The sequence below is a fragment of the Garra rufa genome, chromosome 2 (genome assembly GCF_049309525.1).
Source record: "Garra rufa chromosome 2, GarRuf1.0, whole genome shotgun sequence".
NCBI classification, from domain to species: Eukaryota; Metazoa; Chordata; class Actinopteri; order Cypriniformes; family Cyprinidae; genus Garra; species Garra rufa.
Window position 1 is genome coordinate 46,300,546 of NC_133362.1, and position 23,487 is coordinate 46,324,032.

Below are 23,487 nucleotides of genomic sequence, written 5' to 3' on the forward strand. Positions count from 1 at the left end.
GCAGCAAGTAATTGCCTTAGTATTTTCACCAACAAAAATTGTTTTAATCAGTCATTTCTATCTTTGCCCTGTTTTTAGTCAGCTCGTTTTTCCATGTCTTCTGCTTTGAGTATTTGAACTGGCTTCCACAGCTCAGAGTTTGGACCTAAATAGTGTCATCAGTGACTCAACTGTGTCATCATGTCATTTCCCTCTGGATAAAAGGGATTCATCACTTAGCATTAATTTCAGGTGACTGGCTCAAAACGACTTGCCAGCAGATCTGATTCATTACAGAAGGTCTAGACAGGGCTGTTAGCATTCAGCTCAATAGCAGATAGTTGGCTGACACACAATCACCAGGAAGTATGAGTTTGTTAGTAGAACTCACCTTTATTAAAGTTTGGTTTACAATTCATATCACAAAGAATCGCAAATGTTAAAATGAAAAAATCTAGCAAAGAATCTAGCAATAAAACTCCAATTTACAAGCCAAGTGCTTTATACATTTTTTCCACATACACATCAAACCAACTAATTGAAATTAAATGATCATAGCATGAATGCATACAGATGTTTAAACAGAAAATAGAAAAACAGTATTTTTAACTACTAGCTTACCTATTTTACTATAAAACCAAACTCACGATACAAAAAAAGAAAAACCCTCTTCGTTCACGCTCACTTCGGCCAGCCAAACACAAACTTCGCTGACAGTAAGAGCACTTTAGGAAAGTGTGCAATCGAGCATGCACAGCCGACCTGACACGGAATGACACTTAATGTAAAAATACAGTGACGTCGTAAAAATATTTTCTTAATGTTGATATGTGGAGATATTCAAGAAATACACAAACAGTGTTTATGTTACAGTGTAAATTCTAAGTAAACTGCATGCACTTATTTTCTTGCCGTCTGTTGTAGTAATGTGATCACTTACTAAAATGAATCATATTTACATCTAATATGTGAAGGACACTGTAAGGTGAAAAATAAAACTATAAAAGTTAATTGCATTAGTCCCAAAAGTTAGGCAAAAGGGCACTGCCAGCCCTCATCCAAGTCAGTATGGTCCGATGTTTGGTTTGGGAAGATGACAATGCTTTCGGAGATTGAGCATTGACATTTAGTCTTGGGTGGCTTAATATTGAGTATTTGGGGTTTTAGGCAGAGCTGTAGATGTACTTTGTCTTGCCAATGCCAGAAAGCTCATCTTCGTAGCGAGGAAGACAGCAGAAGAGGATGCCGCAGCCCAGCATCAGGATGGTTGCACCCCAGCCAAAGCCGTACGCCCATGTGTAGTCATAATAGCCTTCATAGATCAGCTCGTTGAACTTGACAGGGTAGATGATCAGAGCGATTATCTGGACGATTACTGGAATGAGAGAAAGCAGAGTTTGCATCAATTTTTGTAAAAAAAAAAAAAAAAAAGTTACAGTGACCAGGGTTTAAGAGTTTTTAAGACCTTGTTAATACCACCTTTTATGGAATTTAAGACCTAAACCTGTAAAAAATACACATTACATACATACAGTATATGTAATATTTAATGTAATGTAATATTAATATTTAATAACTACATTTCAAAGCTAAAATGTCATTAATGATATTTACTACTACAATATACAGTAAACTTTCCATATCAGCAGACAATATTCCACACAAAAATATTTTTATATGTTTTCATCAGTGTTCAACTTGAACATTCTTAAATCAGCATTTTTTTTTATTTATATTTATAAAGGCCTATTTTTTTTTTTACTTTTTAAATGTATGCAACACCTTTCATTTCAAATGACTACAATTCAATAGAGCTGTTACCAGGCAGAGTAAATAATTTGCACTGCAAAATTACAAGTGCAATAAATAATATATAAATAATGTTATAAGATTAATGTTTTAAATGCGTTTATGAATTTACAAACAAGAAATGTTTGGGGGAATCTTTTTAAGACCCATCAAATCTGAATTTAAGACATTTTAAGGCTTTTTCAGGACCCGCAGACAGTAAAAGTACATTAAAATTACAATAAAAACGGTTTAGAAGTAATTAGAAGTCGTACAAAATACTAAACCAGGTGGCATTTATTTAAAAGGACAGACAGTGCAAGCACACTTTTAGGTTTCAATTGATAAAACAATAGACTTCCTGTTTAGAATGAGCACAAAGGAGAAACTGATCTCATTTACATTTGGCAGATGCTTTAATCCAAAGCAATTCACTAGGAATCAAACTCATTTACTGCTTAGAAAGTGAGAACAATTTAATGACTTAGATCTCATGCTATGCTTAAAACCTTAAGTGTCCAAAATAATTCAGTTTTTAATCACACACTTCACGTATCAAATTCACTACTCATCATATCATTATAGTATAGGAGCTAGTATTGTTGCGGTGAACAGCATCTACCACAAACTTGGTTATAATATGTTTTGATCTATAAAAATGTTTAATAAGTAGCTTCAAGCTTGGAGCAATAAACGCCTGACGCTCTATGGGAGAGTCGGGCGTATCTGTGAGTGTTGCAGAGACATGTGAGTCAAGGCCAAGCCCTGTTTGGGTGTGTAGGGAACTTTCACACAGGGCTGCGTCTGACGCTTCCAGCAACAACGCTGTAGTAATCGAAATCTCAAACAGAATGAACTATTGCTCAAACAAGCATAATCCACAGAGGGTGCAGGCTAGCTTACGTCTCATATTGAAACTGAAATCAAAATGGGTGGTTTTAAAGGACGAAACAAGAAAAAAAAATTCAGTCTGGTGATAAATAAGTGACGGAGAGCAGAACTCTCCTGTCCCGACGGCCATTCTTAACTTTCACCTGAATACAAGTGAAGAGGACGGGGGAGGGGTGAGAGCGTGGTTGGTAACCGCAACACAGTGACACTCAATCCCATAGCAACAGCAAAACAAGAGTCATGTAGAGGAGGGCAGAAAGACCAAAATTACATAGGCGCCAGTGTTTGGGAAAGTTACTTTTAAAAGTAATGCATTACAATATTGAGTTACTCCCTAAAAAAGTAACTAATTACATAGTTACTTTTTATGTAAAGTAATGCGTTACGTTACTTTTTAAATCTGGGCAGGGCTTGCTTGTTTGTTTTTAATATAAAAAGTTCTATTTTTGTCAAATGTAAAAGCCTTTTCACAGCGAAAGCCTCAGGCTTAGAGAAAAGTAAATTCACGTCTGTACAGCAGACCGCAGAAGAAAAAATGTCAACTCTTCAGCAATATTAGATTATTTCGAGTCATTTTTGCTTATTAGTACGGATGAATTGGATCATCGAAGGTCGGCAGCAAAGACATCGGTTAATAAAATGGGATTAAATACATAAAGTAGGGCTGGGCCGATAAACGATATCATATCGAATCGTGATAAAATTTATGTAAATAACGATGATAGGCTGATGATAGGCTTTTGCTTTTGCAGTGGATTAATCTAAGAGCCAATCACACAGTAGAAATATGCGACAACAGCCAATCAGCGTACAGCGTGCGTGTGCACGTCAAAGTACAAAGTTCATTTCCTACCGCACTTTGTGAAGCAAACTTTACACCAGGACGACAAAAAAAAGAGAGAGGAAGCAGCGACGAAAGTGAAACTAACTTCGAGTTATTATCCAAAGATGTTGAAATTGTCGACAAAAAAGGTAGCACGAATTCCGTTATATAAGTGGTTTGGCTAACTGAAAAGTGACTCTTAGCTCAGCTGAGAGTTTGGCGCGATTGTTAAAACTGAAACCGAAAGCAAAAACGCACGCGCATTCAAAAGCAATTTTAATCCCCCTTGTTTAGAGAGTGACTCCCCAATGCACGCAAATTAGGCTACATGACATATCTAGGCTGTTATTAGTATGTAGGCTATAATAGGTTGTGTATGTCTATAGCTCGGTATCATGCTTGAAATATTCGGTCTCTATTTGCACTTTGAATATTTAGAGAGTAGCCTACTAAGATTATGGCTGAATTGTCTGCACTTAATATGATTAAGATAGAACTGTGTCATCATTTTTTGTTATTTATACTGTAGATTGTTTCAAAATGCAGTGGTTGCCTCTAATTTAAATAGCTCAACCTATAATAGAGAAAATAAACAATTGTGTTAATAATAAATAAATAAATAATTGTGTTACAAATTATGTTTTTACAATAATTTTATGTTTACATTTTGTACATTTACTCTGATTTACCATACTCTGTCACAACTTTTATTTTAGTAAGTTGTTTTAATTTTTAAGGCCAATCTGTTTTTGTTAATAAACCATACTTTAAATGTAATTTAATGAACACTTTTTGTGGTTTTAGTCATTGTTAGGATACTATTTTAAAGCTGGCAACATCAACAGCTTATATCGAAATATATATCGTTATCGTTCAATATGGGAAAAAAATTATCGAGATTACATTTTTGCCATATCGCCCAGCCCTAACATAAAGGATATCTGTATTATTTAACATATTTAATTATTACAGGTATGCGTTGAATTTCTCAGCTTTTGTTCATTTTGAAGAATAATGTATCTGTTTTTTTAGCGAGTGAGATGAATTATTGCATGTTCACATTTATTCTAGAACTAAAGTATCATCTTGCTCACAATTTCTCTCAACATGGAGACAGGAGAGCTTTTATTCAATAAATGGGGGGGGAAAGGTAACTCAGATGTTTTCTTCTCAATTAAAAAGTAATTAACTAGTTACTTGGAAAAAGTAATATTGTTATGTAACTTGTGTTACCCCCATCACTGATTGGCAATACCAAGGAACTGTATTAATCTCACACTGCACCGCACCTAACATAACTGCTTCATCAGAAGTGCTTTCTTGTCTTAACTTGTCTGGGATGCATTCTGCTGCTGATGTATTGTTTTTAAACGCTGTATTAATAACCTAAAGCCGTCCTGCCCAGTGATCGCTATGCAGTACAACCACAGCTCAGCCAAATCTCTAGAGGTTTCCTACGCTCACATGTTTTTAACCCATCATACCGCCCAGCCCTACATCCATGCATCTTTTAGATACCTACCATTCAATTCATCACAGACAAAGTGAAGGAAATGCTCTTGCTGTGGAACTTCCTCAGATAGGGATTCAAAGAGCACATGGGCTGGACCCTTGACAAAAAGTGCTCTTATAGCTTGATATCCAATGAACTAACAAGTTAAAAAAAAGTATCTTACCAGCCAAAATAAGGAGGCCTCCGATAAAAGGCAGCAGAGGGATGTTGAGGGAACAGCAGAGAGCCACAACCGATACGATGAAGGCGATGATGAGGATGATGAGGCCTATGATCATCAGAGCAGCGACTGCCTGGGCCCATGCTGGAAGAAGAGCAAAAAACACTTGTGAGTGACATGCGCTGCTTATTTCTTTCATTACGATCACACTACACTCTTAAAAATAAAGGTGCTTCACGAAGCCATAGAAGAACCTTTTTTATCTGGTTCAATCAAGAACCTTTAACATCTTCACAAAAGGTTCTTTGTGGCGAAGGTTAAAAGGTAAGAAAGAGACGGTTCCTCAAAGAACCTTTGACTGAATGGTTCTTTGTGGAACCAAAAATGGTTCATCTATGGGTACAAGAAGTATATTGACAATTGGTGTCAAATAAAAGGGCTAAGTTGGTTTTAACATTTAAAAACAAACATACAAAGACAGCATGTATTAAACAAGGTACAGTTAATGCAATGTTTGTGTATCTCCTCACTTTCTTTTAACTAATCAACCCGAGCAGAACAAATGGACGGTTACGCATTAACAGATCATCAGCAATGTTTAACTAGTTTCGCTCATGACTCAGTGCTGTTTTGATAACTTGTAGAGACAATGCTTGGCTTCCTAACACTCCAAAGAGGAATGTGTTTTTGCTCCAAGAAGTTTGTGAATAGGGCCACACCCAGTGTTCCTGAGCTGGAGAGCGCCGAGGGCAGGAAGGGTGTGGTTAAGTATGAGGTGGGGAGAAAGCCTGATTTATTAAACTGGTATTATTTGGTCGAACTCTATTTCAAGTCAATTCATCATTCACGTTTAGAAATATACATGATTGTACTTTCACACCAGTTATGTAACATGTAACACGAGAAATCCTAACTAAACCTACACAGTGGAATAGAGCATCAGCGTATATAGACTAGTATCCGTCTATGAATAATTTAGATGCACTACTGTTCATAAACAGCATGTTACAGCCTGTCATTTCTACAGAAATAAATGTTTCAAGTAATAGGCAGGTCTCTACTGATAGGCCTCAGTTTAAACATGTTCTACTGGCAAATTAATGAAACTAACAGCTGAGTTAAGAGGAAGACTACACACAGCAAAAATGACAGGTTTTGCCTAGAGCTTAAAAGTGTTTGCAAAGCTGTCAACGGTCTCGTCCTATTTATTTAACTGGTTAAACTGGTTATGGGTGATGCAGGCCTATTTACCTCAGAATACAGATGTAGAAAGATACAGACATTACGGAAAATAAAAAAGTAAAAAAAACTTTATGGGCGGATACCACAGTAGATTTTTAGATAAACTGAATTACTTTTAAAATTGTGCCAATTAGTCAATAAGTTGTTATTTTGGCATCTACAATGCAAGCATGTATAAAATATAATTTGATCAAGCGTGACAAAATGAACAAAACTCAGCTTTATTATGAATTCATGAGCTTTCAGGATGGCACAAAATAAGTTTAGAAACCTGACTGACACAGACATGAGGGTACAGCACTTTAATGAATTATTTTAAAAGAATTATATTTTATTTCTTAAATTAAAAATAAATATTGGAAAGTCTACATATACCAAGTTAAACACGTTTCCACCTGTTTCATTTGGTTGTTAATATCCGCTTTCATTTAAGCTGTGTGTTTTAAAGTCTACGTTGGATCAAACATAGATTAAAAGCGTTATCAGGATTCGAACTTGATACTTACAGTACTCCATGAGAGATTTACAGTCCCACTGATCGCTGCGGCCTCTGCACTGTTTCCACATACTGGCGTAGTGCGTCTTTGCGTTCTCGTCCTCTACCCATCCGGACTGCGCTGCGATGGCAATAATGTCAAAAATGATCGCAAACAGCAGAAGCAGAGGCAGGATCCACCTGCATCTTGGATAGGAGATTCCACAACGAAACATTTTGGATAATAGCGCTGTTTAGTGTCTCCCAACCGAGTGTGAAGAAGCTCTCTGAATATTTTCAGGCCACTCTTTATCTGAAACTTTCCCGGAGCTCCACCCCGCAATGAAACCTGATCCGGAGAGGCTCGACCTGTTTGAATAGATCGCTTCAGGGCTGGGTCAACTTACTCACGTTGAGTTTTTTTAACACGGTAGAATTTCACTTTTAATTGACAGTAAACTTTTCACAATACCTTAAAAGTTGTACAGGTATCGTTAAATGACATTACTGTGATGTTTCTGTGAATTCCTCTAATAATTGTTTATAACAAAACAAAATTACTTTTGTTTACATGCTCCTAGGCTGTATGTCCTTTGGCTTCGGTCGATTATTTATAGGATATCACCAGTGTTTGGGGTAACGCATTACAAGTAACACAAGTTACGTAATAAAATTACTTTTTCCAAGTAACTAGTAAAGTAACGCATTACTTTTTAATTGACAAGAAGTTACTTTTTCAACTTTTTGCCCCCATTTATTGAATAAAAGCTCTCCTGTCCCCATGCTGAGAGAAAGTGTGAGTAAGATGTTACTTTAGTTCTAGAATAAATGTGAACGTGCATTAATTCATCTCACTCACTAAAAAAAACAGATACAGTATTCCTCAAAATGAATAAAAACAGTTAAATTCAATGCGAACCTGCAATATTATGTTAAATAATACAAATATCCTTTATGTATTTAATCCCATGTCTTTGCTGCCGACCTTCAATGAAAAATTACTCAAGATAATCTAACATCTAATATTGCTGAAGAGTTGACATTTTTTCTTCTGCGGTCTACTGTACAGACGTGAGTTTACTTTTCTCTAAGCCTGAGGCTTTTTGTGTGAAAAGACTTTTACTTTTGCCGAATATAGAACTTTTTATATTAAAAAGAAACAAGCAAACCCTGCCCAGATTTAAAAAGTAACGTAACGCATTACTTTCCAAAAAACTCAATATAATCAGTTTTTTATAATTTAGTTTTTAGGGAGTAACTCAATATTGTAATGTATTACTTTTAAAAGTAACTTTTCCCAACACTGGATATCACAATGCTATACTTCTTTTTACTTTCAACAGTAATTTGTTGTGCCAGAGGTTCATTCTACAGTAAACTTCTAAATACAGTAATTTATTGTATTTGAAACAGATTTTTTTTAAGACAATGCACAGACCTTATGTACAGACCTGTGTATTAGTTTCATCCCATGCTTTCTGGGATGATTTCCCATAGGTGTGGAGAAGGAGCTGTTCTCACAAATAGCTTAACACCACAAATGTCATCGATCTATAACATTTTTACCACGCAGTCTGTGTTCTTTTGTCTATTTTACAATTTTCATCCACGGTCTGGTCTGTTTTTAGTTGTCTTTCTGTCCTGGTTAGATCCAGTTTACTTTCTTCTTACAAAATAGCTTTGCTGTCACAGCTAAACATGTGATGTTAAAACATAAAAAAATGTTATTTACAATAGTAATAATAATTTACAATCTAACTATTTTAAATATATTTTCAGTCAATTATAAGCTTCACTGAGGAAAAAGAATCATGCATTTTTTCCTCAAAAAAAAAACATCATGTAGAAGTGATTCCCAACTTATGAACCATATACTATACACATATAATGTTTATTTATGTAAACTTAGTGGCCGGTTTTGCTCTCTCTGATGGCAGTGAGCAGCCCGTGTGATGGAAATAATTTCATGACGCTGTTGCTGTTAAATCAGCCTCAGGCCATTCATGATAGAGGTCTTAAAAACAAGTCATAAATTTAGAATATATTCATTGTATACATGGATGTTCTGTCGATAGATTTGTAAACAAGTGTATGGTTTTTAATCTGTAGTGTCCTCCAAAACTATTTTGTTATTTTACAATTTGAATTGATTACATAACTAGTCTGGACTGAGAAATATAGAGTATTTTATTAGTTTGAAACAAATGTTAATTGAATTTAGAAAATGTACACTACCTTCAAAAGTTTGGACACACTTCCCCAATAAAGAGAATAGGGAAGTGTGTCCAAACTTTTGACTGGTAGTGTATATTTATATATATGTGACCCTGGACCACAAAACCAGTCTTAAGTCGCTGGGGTATATTTGTAGCAATAGCCAAAAATACATAGTATGGGTCAAAATTATTGATTTTTCTTTTATGTCAAAAATCATTAGGAAATTAAGTAAAGTTCATGTTCCATGAAGATTTTTTGTAAAATTCCTACTGTAAACCTATCAAAATGTCATTTTTGATTAGTAATATGCATTGTTAAGAACTTAATTTGGACAACTTTAAAGGTGTTTTTCTCAGTATTTTCATTTTTTGCACCTTTAGATTCCAGATTTTCAAATAGATGTATCTCGGCCAAATATTGTCCTATCCTAACAAACCATACATCAATAGAAAGCTATTTATTGAGCTTTCATATGATGTATACATCTCAGTTTTGTAAAATTTAACCTTATGACTGGTTTTGTGGTCCAGGGTCACATATATATAGTCAAACCTATCAAATTTATTCAGGCACCTTCAACATTTCTCACATGAACACAGTTTATTCACTAAATTACAGTAAAATATGACAAGAACTCAGAGTTAGAACTGTGTCAGAACAAATTCTTCTTGATAATGTCAGATGAGTTTGATATCCTTTGCTATCCTCACTTACTTGAACTTTAGTGTCCTGCACCCACTATCAAAAATTATATCTGATGTCTGAATCATTTTTGGTTTGGCTGTACACTTTCTAGCTAATAAAATCTTGTGCATGTTTTCTTTTCTGACACATTTACTATTGTCTATTGTTGGCCTTGTGCATGAATCAAAGGGCGTAATCATTTTCGGAGCTGAAACTGCCTAATCAGAATAATTCAAGAGAAATCACATGTCCGCCCTTTTAATACGCCCATGAAGAACTATAGTTCTGTCTGATTCCCGTGCTCACGATTTCACGTGAATCAGAGCTGAGCAGTTTATGGTGTGCACCGGTGGGTGTGGTTTTTCTGTGAACCATTCAGAAGGGATATAGTTGAGGCAGATGAGACACAGCTCTAGAGACACCAATTAGTTTACAGACTGATTGTTCCCATGACTCAGGAAGCATTACCATTTCAGCCAAGAGGGTGGGGAAAAGCACAGCCTTCACACTCCCTGGATGGACAGGTTCTGAAACCACAGGTGCCTGCAGGTGTCTGCCACACCCAAAGCTCAACCTCACTGGATGTTGCATGGTATTCAATTAGTGAAATATGGTTATATTCATCAGCTTAGAATGCATGCTTCAGCATAATACAGGCAATAGGAACTGTTGCTAGGTCACAAAGGACAATAATGAAAGCACTCCAGTGTCTTTTCAGTTAACTTAGAGTGGTAGCACTTTCTTCCTTGGATTGCTTTTGCTTGTATTCATTTTGGAAACAGTTTTAAATACAAGTGTCGTTTCTCTGTCACAATTCCTTGACTTATTTATTTATCTGGTCTGATATTTTTATTTATTAAATAAATGGGTAGACAGCCTAATAAATAAATGGAGAAAGTGGAGTAGTTACAAAATAGATCTGTTGCGTCTGGATAATTTTAAGTAATTCGTTTAAAGAACGTTTGGATTAAGGGAAGAAAAAAAAGAACATGAAAGAACACAAAAGATAAACCATTACAGACATATTTGTTTATTAAAACATATAGACATAAGCCTTATTAGTTACATGGTTGCTTCAGCCCATAAATATTGACAGTAGTTGTGTTAAGCAACTGAAAATCTTCAGATTAATACTGATAAGTACATTGGACTTGTCCCTTGAGTGCAATGAAAGACATTTGGAACTAAATTAATGACGTCAAAAGCCTCCTCAGCGGTGTATGTTCATACTTCAAATTTCACTGCACCTGTGAATAAATGACGCTTCTTCTGCTTCTTCCTCTTTGGACTTAAATGGCGGTAGGCAAACCAGCTTTGGTGCATTTCCGCCACCTACTTTTTTTTTTTTTTTTTTTTTTTCAAAGAACAATAACATATAACATGTTATCAAAAAGAAAAAGAAAAAAAGATAGAATGACAGATAACAAACAAAAATAGTTGCCAGGGGGAGAAAAGTATTAAACTTCAAAAACAAAATAAAAGATATACATATACATACATGTATGCATATACAAAATCAAATAAATATATTGTACAATTCACAAACTTTCAAAGTTCTTAAAGCTTTTTCTTAGTCTCAAATACTGTCGATATAAATACATATTTCATTCAACAAAACCATAAAATTGTTTTTTTTTTTTATTATTAGTAAATTTACACTTAATGTGAAATTTGGTTAATAGAATGAGTAAGTTAATTAAGTAAAAGTACTGTTTCTCTTTGTCAGGATAGTCAGTAAAGCCAAAGAGTACATTTTCCCATAAGAGTGAACAAGGTCTTGAATACTGAATATTTTCAATAATACATTTTTGGACCTTACACCATAGTGTAACTGAGTATGTACAGAGCCAAAATAAGTGCAAGGCAGTTTCCTCATATTCATTACAAAAAATACTATTTACATTTATTCCTTTTTTTATTTTATTTTAGCAAATAATGATTTGCTGGATAAAATCTGTGAATGAGTTTATAAGAAACTTCTTTAATCTTATTTATAAGATTATATCTCTCTATTCCGCCACCTACTGGGCTGGAGTGTGAAGCGTTGACGTAGAAGGAAAAACAAAATAAACCAAAAAATTAAAAATAAAACTCGTCTAATTAGGGCCCGAGCACCGATGGTGTGAGGACCCTATTGGAATTGCTCCGTTTATTATTATTATTATTATTATTCTCAAAATGAATCGCATTTTTGAGGGCCTAAACATACCCGAAAACTTATGAAACTTTGCACACACATCAAACCTGGCGAAAATTTACGTCTGATATGGGTTGCAGAAGTGGGTGTGTCAAAATGTCTCGACAGCGCCACCTTTAGACGTTCAGCGGTGTGCGCTTTCAGCTGTGATTCACGTACATGCACGGAAATCGGGACTCACATGTAACACACCAATACCTACAAAAAAGCCTCTTGGAGCAAAATCCGGAACCCAACAGGAAGTCGGTTAATATTAATATTCTCAACAAAATTTGTGTCATTTTTGCCATTTTCAGGTGTCGTACTTGAACGAACTCCTCCTAGAGATTTATTCGGATCAACGCCAAATTTGCTGAGTCTAGTCTAAAGCCCTTTGTGACGTTAAATTGTGAAGATCTAGAGTTTTCATTGGAGGGCGTGTCCATGGCGGCCTCGCAAATTTCGATGTTTCGCCATGAAAAAGGAAGTTGCTATAACTCAGGCATACAATGTCCTATCTGTCCCAAACTTCACATGTGTGATGACACTCCTGACCTGATGACATCTACATGCCCATATTCAGTTTTACTCATAGCGCCACCTGCTGGCAACAGGAAGTGTCAGGCTGTACTCTGCAACAAACTCCTCTAAGAGATATAATCAGATCAACACCAAAATCGGTCAGTCTAATAAAAAGGCTTTAGCGATGTTAAATTGCGAAGATCTTGAGTTTTCGTTGAAGGGGGTGTCCGTGGCGGCCTGACAAATTTCGAGGTCTCGCCATGGATATAACACTTGTTATAACTCAGCCATAAAATGTCAGATTTGCCTCAAACTTCACATGTTCGATAAGAGTCCTGGCCTGAACCAATCTGAAGGCCAATATTCTATTATAATCACAGCGCCACCTGTTGGCAACAGGAAATGACTTGTAGCAAACTTCTACTAGAGATTTAATGATATCAACATTATATTTGGTCAGTCTGATCTAGAGGCCTTAGAGATGTTAAATTGCGAAGATCTTGAGTTTTCGTTAAAGGGCGTGTCTGTGGCGCCGTGACAAAGTTTGATGTTTCGCCATGGACATAGAAGTTGTTATAACTCAGCCATAAAATGTCCGATCTGCCTCAAACTTCACAGGTTTGGTAAGAGTCTTGGCCTGAAGACACCTAAAGGCCAATATTCAGATATTATCATAGCGCCACCTGTTGGCAGCAGGATATATCATAACCTTCACTAACTCAAACATACCAAGGTCAATCTGCACCAAACTTCATATGTTTGATAATAGTGCCAGCCTGAACACATCTACATGCCAGTAATCAGTTATAGGCATAGCGCCACCAGCTGGCAGCAGGAAATTTGGCACATTTAAGTGACTTATGACATATTTCTCCTATTTTTACTCTATTAAAAGCATACTGCCCACCATTAGCTGTGTTCCTGAAGCCACCGGTCGGCGGTGAGCCCGTGTGCGAGGGCCCGTTCATCGCTGCTTGCAGCTTTAATTCAATTTGTTTTCTTTAGATACTCTAATAACGGTTTAGTCACTGTTAAATTACCATGTAGCAAGCTCTTTAATTTTAACTTTTTTATTTCTGCATCTTCATTTCCTCCATAAGATGACATCTTTCTTCATTATAACCATTTGAGAAGTACATGTTCGACTGTTTCTGAAATTTCACATATACAGCACAATCCTGTATTGTGTTTACCAATTTTAAAAAGTGATTGATTCAATGCAGCGTACCCCATATGGAGTCTGATATTATTATCCCTTATGAGAAAGAAGGTTATTCAAGTGTGCTATTAGTATACCTCCTTTAAAATAAAAAAAGGAAAGTATACTTTCAGTCTACTTTTTATATACTTCTCAGAAATATACTTGACTTGTACTTAGAAAAAGTCAAAGTATATTTGAGCTCTACCTGTGCTCTGAGAAACTGTGTTTTCATTGTTATACACTAGGGGCGCTATTGCACATCTTCTGAACAGAATTTACAAAACACAAGTGAAGACGAAACCGAAACAACAGATGCTTCCACATGTAATCTAACACAATCGTCAGACATAAAACAGCATCACACCCTCAGATATGTAAAACTGTGTAACGTTATGGAATAAAATGTTGACCCATGAAGAGGTAATAATGACTGTCAAGCTTTGGGCTCAATCTATGTTTTGATTATCATGATTAGTCTTTTATTTGAGTTTTTTGTTCAAAATGTTAATTCATTGTTTATTTTTTTTATTTATGAAACTTGCCCGCATTCAAGTGTTTATAAAAAAGAATGCATGAAGCTAGAATAAAATGTTTTTGTTTTGCTTTCTTTTGATGTTTTGTATGTTCAGATATTCATATAACAAAATATATACAAATTAATACCTAAATAGGGACATAGTAGTATACTTAAAGTATGCTGTAAAGTTCACTTAAAGAAAACTTATGAGTATACTTGCAGTATACAACTACTAAACTAGTACTGAGACTATACTTCAAAGTGTACTTAAAATACATAAAAAAGTATTCAATTAGTATCAGTATAGCTATAAGTTCACTTTTAGTATACTTGCAGTACAAATTGAAAACATAGATGTAAACTAGTTGTGTACTCTAAGTTTACTACTACTTAAAAGTGTACTTTTATATACTAGAAAATGGGCCACTTTAGTCTCAGAGTATTGAAATAGTACACTTAGTAAAGTATACTACTAGTACACTGATATTTGTATACTTAGTACATAAAGTATACTTAAAATTATACTTTAACTTTACTTAAGTATAAAATAAACTTGAAGTATACTTCTTTTTGGTAAGCGGTGTCATTGACACAAACCTGTCTCACACTTCTTACCTCGTTATTTATTTCATAAAGATGTCTTCCCTTGTCCACAAGTAGGGCTCGCTGCAGCCTGCGGTGGACATCCAACCCCGCCCACATCCACGTGTGACGTCAGACACCACGCCCACGTCAATGCGTCATCGTGTGACTCCCTTCCCCATCGGAAGCCTTAAAGCGGTGCATTTCAAAATACTTCACGAAATTTATCCATGTAAAGTAGCTCTTTCTAAATTCATGGACATAGATAATACCTGCAGTTTCTGTAACACACATGAGGAAGACTTGTGTCATTTGTTTTATAATTGTGAATTGTCTCTTAGTTTTTGGTCTGATGTTAGCACCTTTCTATTTCTGCAAAGAAATGTTAATTATATGCTTTCTTTAAAAGATGTTATCTGTACTTATTCTCATAAAAATAAAATGATTGAGTACGTTGTTAACTTTTACATTTTGCAAGGCAAATGTTATATTCATAAAAAGAAATTTGCTAAATGCATACCAAAATGTAATTTATTTTTATCAGAAATAGAAGTTTTTAAAAAGTCTTTAAAACAAATGAATACATTTGTTGTTACATTTCACGGAGAACTTTTTTTCTGGTTATGCTCCCACAATATAATATTGCATATGTAAGGGAAAAGGAAGAAAATATGAACTATTGTTTAGTTGTTTCTAGGTTTTAATTTAGTTTTTGTTTATTTATTTACTTTTTATTTATACCTTTATTTTTATTTTTTTTTCTCTCTATGGTATTAGTTTATTTTTATTTTTTTATTATTATTTTTCCCCCTCTTATTACATATTGTATTACTGTATACAGATTAACCTTGTATTTTGTGTATCTGGATTTCTATTTCAATATTTTTGTAATGTCCAATTATTCTTTAATAAAATAATTAAAAAAAAGAATCCCGATGTTGTACGCATGTGCTAGAATGGCGGAAGTATGTTGTATCGGGGTTGTAAACAAAACAGTTTGTATTAAATAATACAAATTAAACCTAGGTCACCTTTCATATGGAACTAATTACATTCGAACAGCCGGTAAAACGCTTGCTTTGGTTGATTAAAGTTAGGAAAATGGTAATTGGTAATAAAACATTTAAACCCTACCCTATTTGTTTGTGTAATGAGATAAATTCACGTTTATTATAATCGATTTTGACATAGCTTAAACAAGATCAGATTTAGACGGACAATTAAGTTTTGTTATTGTAAAAGTAACACTTAGCATATTTTCATCTAATTCTCTAAAGATATGTCCACATATGTGAACATTGCTAATCATATTATCACTATTTTAATATGTGTTAATACTATTTAATATGTTAGATATGTGACGTGTTTGAACATGGGCGTGGCGTCTGGCGTCACACTTGGATGTGGGCGGGGTTGGATGTCCACCGCAGGCTGCAGCGAGACGTGTCCATATCTCTTGCCATCTTTTCTTTTCTTCTGTCGTTTCACTGACACTCAAAAAAATATTCTCAGTTGTTATAAATGACGCGTCCAGCAGACGGCGGTGTAAGCTACCATGTGACTACAAACGTCGTGACGTAAGCGCACAGGAAACAAAGGACCTGTCAACTTCCGGTGGCCATATTACGGTGATACAGCGAGTTTTGCTGAGAGAGTTTCAACATGATTTCTTCTCAGGCTTATGGAGAAAATGGAAAGATGAAGGAGTATCACTACACAGGTCCAGTGGAGCATAAGTTCTCTCCTTATGCCTTCAACGGAGGGTAAGAAGCACCAAACCTCGCAACACTTTCTGTCTTGTCTTCGTCTTCCTTCAGGAGTTAGAGACCGTGACACTTCGCTCCACCGCAGAAATTCACTTAGAAACTCTTTATCAAGTCTATTTACTGATTTGCTTTTGCAAGTTTCTCCTCTATTAACTTCCGAGAGTTAGATTCAGTCGCAGTAGTAAAATCAGGAGTCTAGCAGAATTGGTATCAACTGAATTGATTTTACTTTCACTATCATACATGGCATATAAATTGACGGAAAATAACACAGACTGAATTGTACTTTCTTAAAGAGTCTTAAACAGTTGATGATCTGCACTATTAACATGCAATGTAGATTTCATTGTATATTATTGGTTGCTGCAGATGAATTTTATTGTTGAAATAAAAATTGTCATGTCATTTCACTGTACAGAGAGTAGGCAGATCATATTTTTATTACGTTTTTCATCATTTAGTTGGATAACAAAGAACATGGAATTTGTACATAAACATTGTTACTTAATTTTAACACATTTGAATACATTATTTTGAGTCGAATGAAGAAATTGTTCGGTCTGTCCTCACTATAAATTGAAAAAAAAAACTTGCCCTTTTAGATTTATACTCTATTCATTTACTTACTGCTTGTTTTCTTTAACCCTTGTGTGACCTTATGGACATTTTTGTCCATTTCAGTTTTGTTTTTTGTTATAAGTGCCAACCCTGGTGAAAAAAAACCAGCTAAAACCAGCCTAGGCTGGTTGGCTGGTTTAAGCCGGAAGCAGCTGGTTTTAGCTGGTTTCCCAGGCTGGTTTTAGCTGGTGGTTTTCCAGCCTGACCAGCTAAGACCAGGCTGGAAAAATGGCCAAAACCCCTCTAAAACCAGCCTGCCGACCAGCTAAAACCAGCCAACCAGCCTAGGCTGGTTTTAGCTGTTTTTTTCACCAGGGAACTGCATACATTTTGGCTCAGGTGTTTATTTTTTTATTGAAATTTTAATATTTCACCATCATTTCCTTCAAAAAAATAAATTTTACCCTCCGTACAAAAAATACTCACACTCAAAAATGTCCACACTGAAAACCATTAAAACTGCGTTTTTTTTTTTTGTTGTTGTTGTTGTTTTTTTTGTAACCCAGGGCCATTTGACTATAAAATTATGCAATATTTGCTAACAGGCCTTCATTCTATCGGCATTTTACATTTTTAGAATTTTTTACTAGATTGTGCCATTTTTTTCAAATTTGGCATATACATTTAAAAAAAAAATCAAACACTACATAAACATATAAATGCCTCAAAATTAATGTTGGTGTTCTTCACTGACACACCCAAGAATCTAATAAGCTAAGAAAAAAAAATAAATCAGCTCAGCGTTTAGTATATGGAAATTATGACTATTTTTAATTTTTTCATTAAAAAAACACCTGTGGAATTATGCAAACAAACCAGCATTTAAAGGGTTACAATTCTGAAAATTAATGAATGTTTGGTATCTATGGATAGCACAGATGCTGGTTACAAAATCGAGATCAGTGAATGTGGAAAAACATATGAATAAATCATATTTTTATGACATTTTTGTCCATTTTGCACCTACGTGTAACTTTTTTTTTTGAACGCACAAGGGTTAAAAATTAAGTAAAAAAGCGCTAACACTAAACTTCTCTGTTGTTTTAGTATTCCATCTATTTTTAGGCCTCTAACACTAGTTTGCTTTTTCTTTTGTTTATTCCATTTTCTTTTTTTATTATATGATAATAATAAAAAACCTTGCTATGTGTACTGCGTTAGGCTAAATGTCATTGTCATAGCACTTCGGATAAAAGCGTCTGCTAAATGTCTAAATGTAAATGTAACGGTTCTGTTAAATCATGTATGTTTTGTTTCATATCATCTTCTCAGGACTGTGCTGGCAGTGGCTGGTGAAGACTTTGCTATCGTGGCTTCAGACACACGTTTAAGTGAGGGATACAGCATCCACAGCCGAGACTCCCCGAAATGCTACAAACTGTGAGTGTCTGTGATCACATCAATCCTTCTGTGGCTAAAAATATTCACAAAAATAAAATCTATATTTTTCATGGATATTTTATGCATATGTTATCTGTCAGAGGAACCATTTTTTTACCAACGATTGCTGCAAAATAAAGTCAGTGCATATGCGTTTTCGACTACCTCTGTAAGTGGTTGAAAATGGACAAGTTCAAAACATTTCACCGCTGTTTACACCTGTATTTAGCATCGTCCACTTGTGATCGACTAAAACGCATCTTCATACCAAGTGTAAACAAGGCCAGTGTTCTTTGAAATGTCTGGAACTGATCTAGATTTGCAAAGTTTAAATCAAAACTATCTCTGTTTAATTTTTCAGTGCCTTTAGGATATGCTTAAAATATGAGCACTTTTATGTTGCTTCAGTCTTGGTGTCCATTGTGGTGGACCTGGAAAAAAAAAATGTCATGGCAACTTTGCACAAACCTTTTAAAAGCTTTTTTAGGCTCATTTCTGCATTGGAGAAGAGCAAATATCAAGTGGATAATTACTGTTTTTATTAACATAGGTCTGAAGTGGTTAATGGCCAAATAATAGGACATATATAGTGAATATCTGACTTCCAGTGCTTTCTGTGCTGCTTTAATGTAACTAATTAAAGAGGTTCAAGATGAATGTGATCTCTCTGGCTCATATTCCCATACAGGACAGACACTACTGTGATTGGCTGCAGTGGTTTTCATGGGGACTGCTTGACGCTAACCAAAATCATTGAGGCAAGACTGAAGGTGGGTTTGACAGCAAAACCTAGAAAGGAAACTGAAATTGTTGTCATATTTTCTGGTCAGAAATTGTTTAGTCAGTGCTGAAAATATGGCATATAACAGGACATGTTTTACATGCAGTATTGACCTCCTTTTCTTTATAGATGTACAAGCATTCAAATAATAAGACCATGACAAGCGGAGCGATCGCAGCCATGCTGTCCACTATTCTGTACGGAAGGCGTTTCTTCCCTTACTATGTCTACAACATCATCGGTGGTCTTGATGAGGAGGGTGAGTCTGTCAGAGCGAATGAAGATTGTCAAAGATGCATTCACATGTTGAAATATAAACAGTGTATTATATATTATATTATATTATACACACTTTTTTTTTTGTTTAACAGAGTTGTCCATTTAAATAATCATTTTGTTTTTTTATTCAAGGTCGAGGTGCTGTTTATAGTTTCGATCCAGTTGGTTCTTACCAGAGAGACACGTACAAAGCTGGTGGCTCTGCGAGTGCAATGCTGCAGCCTCTTCTTGACAACCAGGTATGACACTTTACATTACGAGAGTTCAGTCTGGTTAATCTCACAAAACCTAAACGGGTCATATTTATATTTAAATAATATAGATATTAATAGATATTCTGTTTTACTTAAGGCGAGACACTGCAGGTGAATAGGGTAAAAAAATTAACTAATAGTTAATCACCTTACTTACCCAGTTGATTGATTACGTTGATAGTTGCAAACATTTTTTGTATTACAAGTTTCCAAAATTAAACTTTTGAATATGCAAATGAGGCATTATTTAATGAAATATGCGCTAATTTGCATACATTTCTAGTACAAAAATCTAAACACCGGATGAAGTCAGTTTCAAAATTCTTGTTTAATTTTTTTGACATATTAGAGTCAAATGTTTTTACAAAGGGGATTTTGGGTATCTCATTTTGTGGTAATTCAGAAAAAACAAACGGGAAACACCATTACCATTTTTTGGGGAATAAAATCAAGCAAATTATATATGAACAAATCCCTCTGTATAAACCCTCAGGATATAGACAGGAATAAAAATGCAAAGTTTGGTGTGTGTAAGAGCTACTGAAGTGGAGATTTATGGCTCAGTTTAGAAGAAAAAACTCATTTTGAGAAAATGGCCTTTAAAAATATGCATTCTAATTGAAATCTATTGACACAAATAGATAAAGTGCTATAAAATAACTCTTTCTGCTAGTCTAAAAAATTGATAGGTGCAGTGTCTCCACTTAAAGAAAATAAAGACTGTTTTCAGAGCTATTTATTTTTCCTCCCCAAATTCTTACTGATAATTACTGTTAAAATAGGACTTTGCGAAGTATTTAATTTAGTATTTTATATATATATATATATATGCCTATATGTAGAGCATCGGCTGTATGAAATTGTAGCAATGTTATACTGCATTGTCCCTGTTAAATAAACGAATAAATAAAAAATTATATTCAGGGTTTTAGCCTTGTAGCTAATTCAAAATATTTTTGATTTCTTTACTTGCCTGACCGGACAACCAGCCTGATTAAAGCTTGAGTAACAATAAAATAACCAGCGAAGCATCGAAACGCAAAAATGATTCTTCTGATTTTAATACAATCAACGTAAACGGCGATTGATAACGGAAAGTGCTATCAACCTTCTGGTATCAAGGTCGCACTGTCTCTTTGTGAGAGCCTTCAAAACAAATGAACGTAACGGCACACATAAAGAAACAAGCTAAGGTAAAAATGTAAAATATTTCGTTTTTTTCAATAACATGATATAGTTCAGTAACATTTGAATATTGCTGAATATTCTCACGATTGCAAATGTTACATTGATTTCAGTTCAGTAAACAAGTAGTTAATCAAGAAGTTAAGTTACTTACATTTTAGACAAAAATGTAACTGTTTTGCTCTGTTTCACCAATGAAAATAGTTCCTAACAAGGTTCACAGCAGAAGCAGCACATTCTGCAAGCAACGTGTTTTTTTTTTTTTTTACTAAATGATTCAGCATTTTGAACAAATCAGTTTAATAAGTCTTTTAAAAAGTCTTTTTAAATCATTCGGGGCTCGTGTGCACCACTACGGTTTTCTGTGCACTTACGGTCACGTCCAAAGCCTCGCAAACACCTTGCGAGTACTAAATTAAGTTATTTTTGCAGATTATAACTTAAGTGGCCAAATACACACACTTATGCTTTGTCTAAAGTGAATGTAAGCAGTTGTTGAGAAAGAAAACTGCTGTGTATCAGTAAAGTGGATGCATGCATTTGGTCTTAAAGTAACAGCAACCTAATAAAGCTGTGGCGTCTGTTGTTGATGTTAATCAACCAGCAAAAGACAGAGACTTACTACTCTTGACTGGATCACTTTTGTAACTTTAGTTTTAAGTAGGGATGCACCGAATGTTGGGGAACCAAAATTATTTGGCCGAAAATAGCAAAAAAATAAGCGAAGAGGCTGAATAAATTATACCAACAATGACGTGACGCAATCAAATAGAGGCGTGCAATAATCAAAAGCCAAAGCACGAGGAAAATCTGCGTAATGACAATCAATCATAAATCTGCTGCTGTCAGCAAAAAGTAGTCCTGAGGTCTTCTTGTGGGTTACCGCCAAAATAAAAGTCAATATTTATTAATGTTAGTATTGTCATTTTATTGTTGTTCTTTAAAATAAAATAAAAAGTAAGACAAAAATACAGATAACAATCATTCCAACAGCTCTATTAATACATTTATTGTAACATTCTCCTTTGCTCAGCAAGACTGCATTTATTTGTACATTAAAAACACATGCCTGATTCAAGAAGGGGGTCTTAAAATTGGCCAAAGAATATTATTTTACTTATTAATTTTAAGTTAAATTGTGGTTTGTTGGTAGGCTATAATGTCTACTAGAATGTTAAAAGTGTTCATTGTTAAGTAAATATTTTTAAATAGTTGTTTTGTAATCCATTTTTTTTTTTGAAATGCAAGACAAAACTGTAAAAAGCACATTTTGGCTATTTAATTTATGCAATAGTGAAAAAAATTGGCAACACCTCGGCCCAGTGTTTAATTTTGTTTGGCTTCGGTGCATCCCTGCTTTTAAGGATTAATCTATTTTAATATACAGTTTATTCAATTTCTGTACCTAAATAGTGTTGTTAGACCTAAACGATTTCTAAATGAAGTTCAGGTCCTGAGTCTAGTTGATAATATTGGGTAAATGAATTACAATATTCAGTCATCTGATAATATGTTCTCTGTTTATGGCACAGTCGCAGCTTGTGCTTATTATAGAAACAAATAAAGCAAATAAGTAGCATTAATAGTTGTTGGTTTTAGTTGACATTTGCTATGATAAATTTGAACAGATTTTTATTATTATTTAACAATGTATGCTTATAATATTAGGTCATGAAAATTGTCTCAAAAGTCATGAAAAAGTCATTAGAAATTTATTGGTAAAAAATGTGTATGCACTCTGCATATTGGTATTTGTTGAATGTGATTGTCATGATTAATTGACATGTTTTCACAAGATTCATGTTTTCATTCAGAATTTAAACTCAAAACCCGAAGTTCACGTACTTCTAGTTGAAGTCTTAAATAATTTTTTTCTTTTGCTCAGATTGGATTTAAGAACATGGAGAACGTGGAGCAGATTCCCCTGACCCAGGAGAAGGCTGTGCAGCTGGTGAAAGATGTTTTCATCTCGGCCGCCGAGAGAGACGTCTACACAGGAGATGCCCTCAAGATCTGCATCATCACCAAGGAAGGCATTCGAGAAGAGCTCGTGCCACTCAGGAAAGACTGAGACGTCTTCTCTGCCATGCCAAAATTAGCCTGTTTTTGTTTTCCTCCAGTTGCATCCTCCATCTGCTGTTCTTTTTGTATTCCTTCTCAAAAATAAATACGTTAACTGTATCAGTATTGTCTTTCTTTCAGAGTGTTTCAGATGTCTTTATGGGACATAATTGTAAAATGCATATTGATAGTACAAAATGGTAAACGTCTAAATTTGCAAAATTACATTGGAAAACATTGATTTTGTAATAAGACAGCATCTTTTTTCCATACTCACTATAGTAGCTATATGCATGTAGATGTGCACAGAACAGAAGAGTCGTGTGATAGTTTTGTATGAACTTCTTTAATGAGTAACCACTATCGAATTCCACTTAACGGAAGCTGCTCACC

The 23,487-nt window shown here is 34.8% G+C and overlaps 2 protein-coding genes across 2 annotated transcripts; one reads left to right on the top strand and one right to left on the bottom strand.

Annotated features, from left to right (window-relative positions):
- Positions 1 to 352: 352 nt before the first annotated feature.
- perp (p53 apoptosis effector related to pmp22) lies at positions 353 to 7,174 on the bottom strand. Its single transcript, XM_073834286.1, has 3 exons — positions 6,903 to 7,174; positions 5,158 to 5,298; positions 353 to 1,354 (listed from the first exon to the last, which is right to left on the bottom strand). The coding sequence occupies exons 1-3, from the start codon at positions 7,105 to 7,107 to the stop codon at positions 1,143 to 1,145; spliced, it is 558 nt and encodes a 185-aa protein (XP_073690387.1). The 5' UTR covers positions 7,108 to 7,174; the 3' UTR covers positions 353 to 1,142.
- A 9,203-nt stretch (positions 7,175 to 16,377) lies between these two features.
- Positions 16,378 to 23,214, top strand: psmb1 (proteasome 20S subunit beta 1). The gene is made up of 6 exons (XM_073835236.1): positions 16,378 to 16,533; positions 18,427 to 18,534; positions 19,223 to 19,304; positions 19,445 to 19,574; positions 19,727 to 19,833; positions 22,919 to 23,214. The coding sequence occupies exons 1-6, from the start codon at positions 16,433 to 16,435 to the stop codon at positions 23,102 to 23,104; spliced, it is 714 nt and encodes a 237-aa protein (XP_073691337.1). The 5' UTR covers positions 16,378 to 16,432; the 3' UTR covers positions 23,105 to 23,214.
- Positions 23,215 to 23,487: the final 273 nt, after the last annotated feature.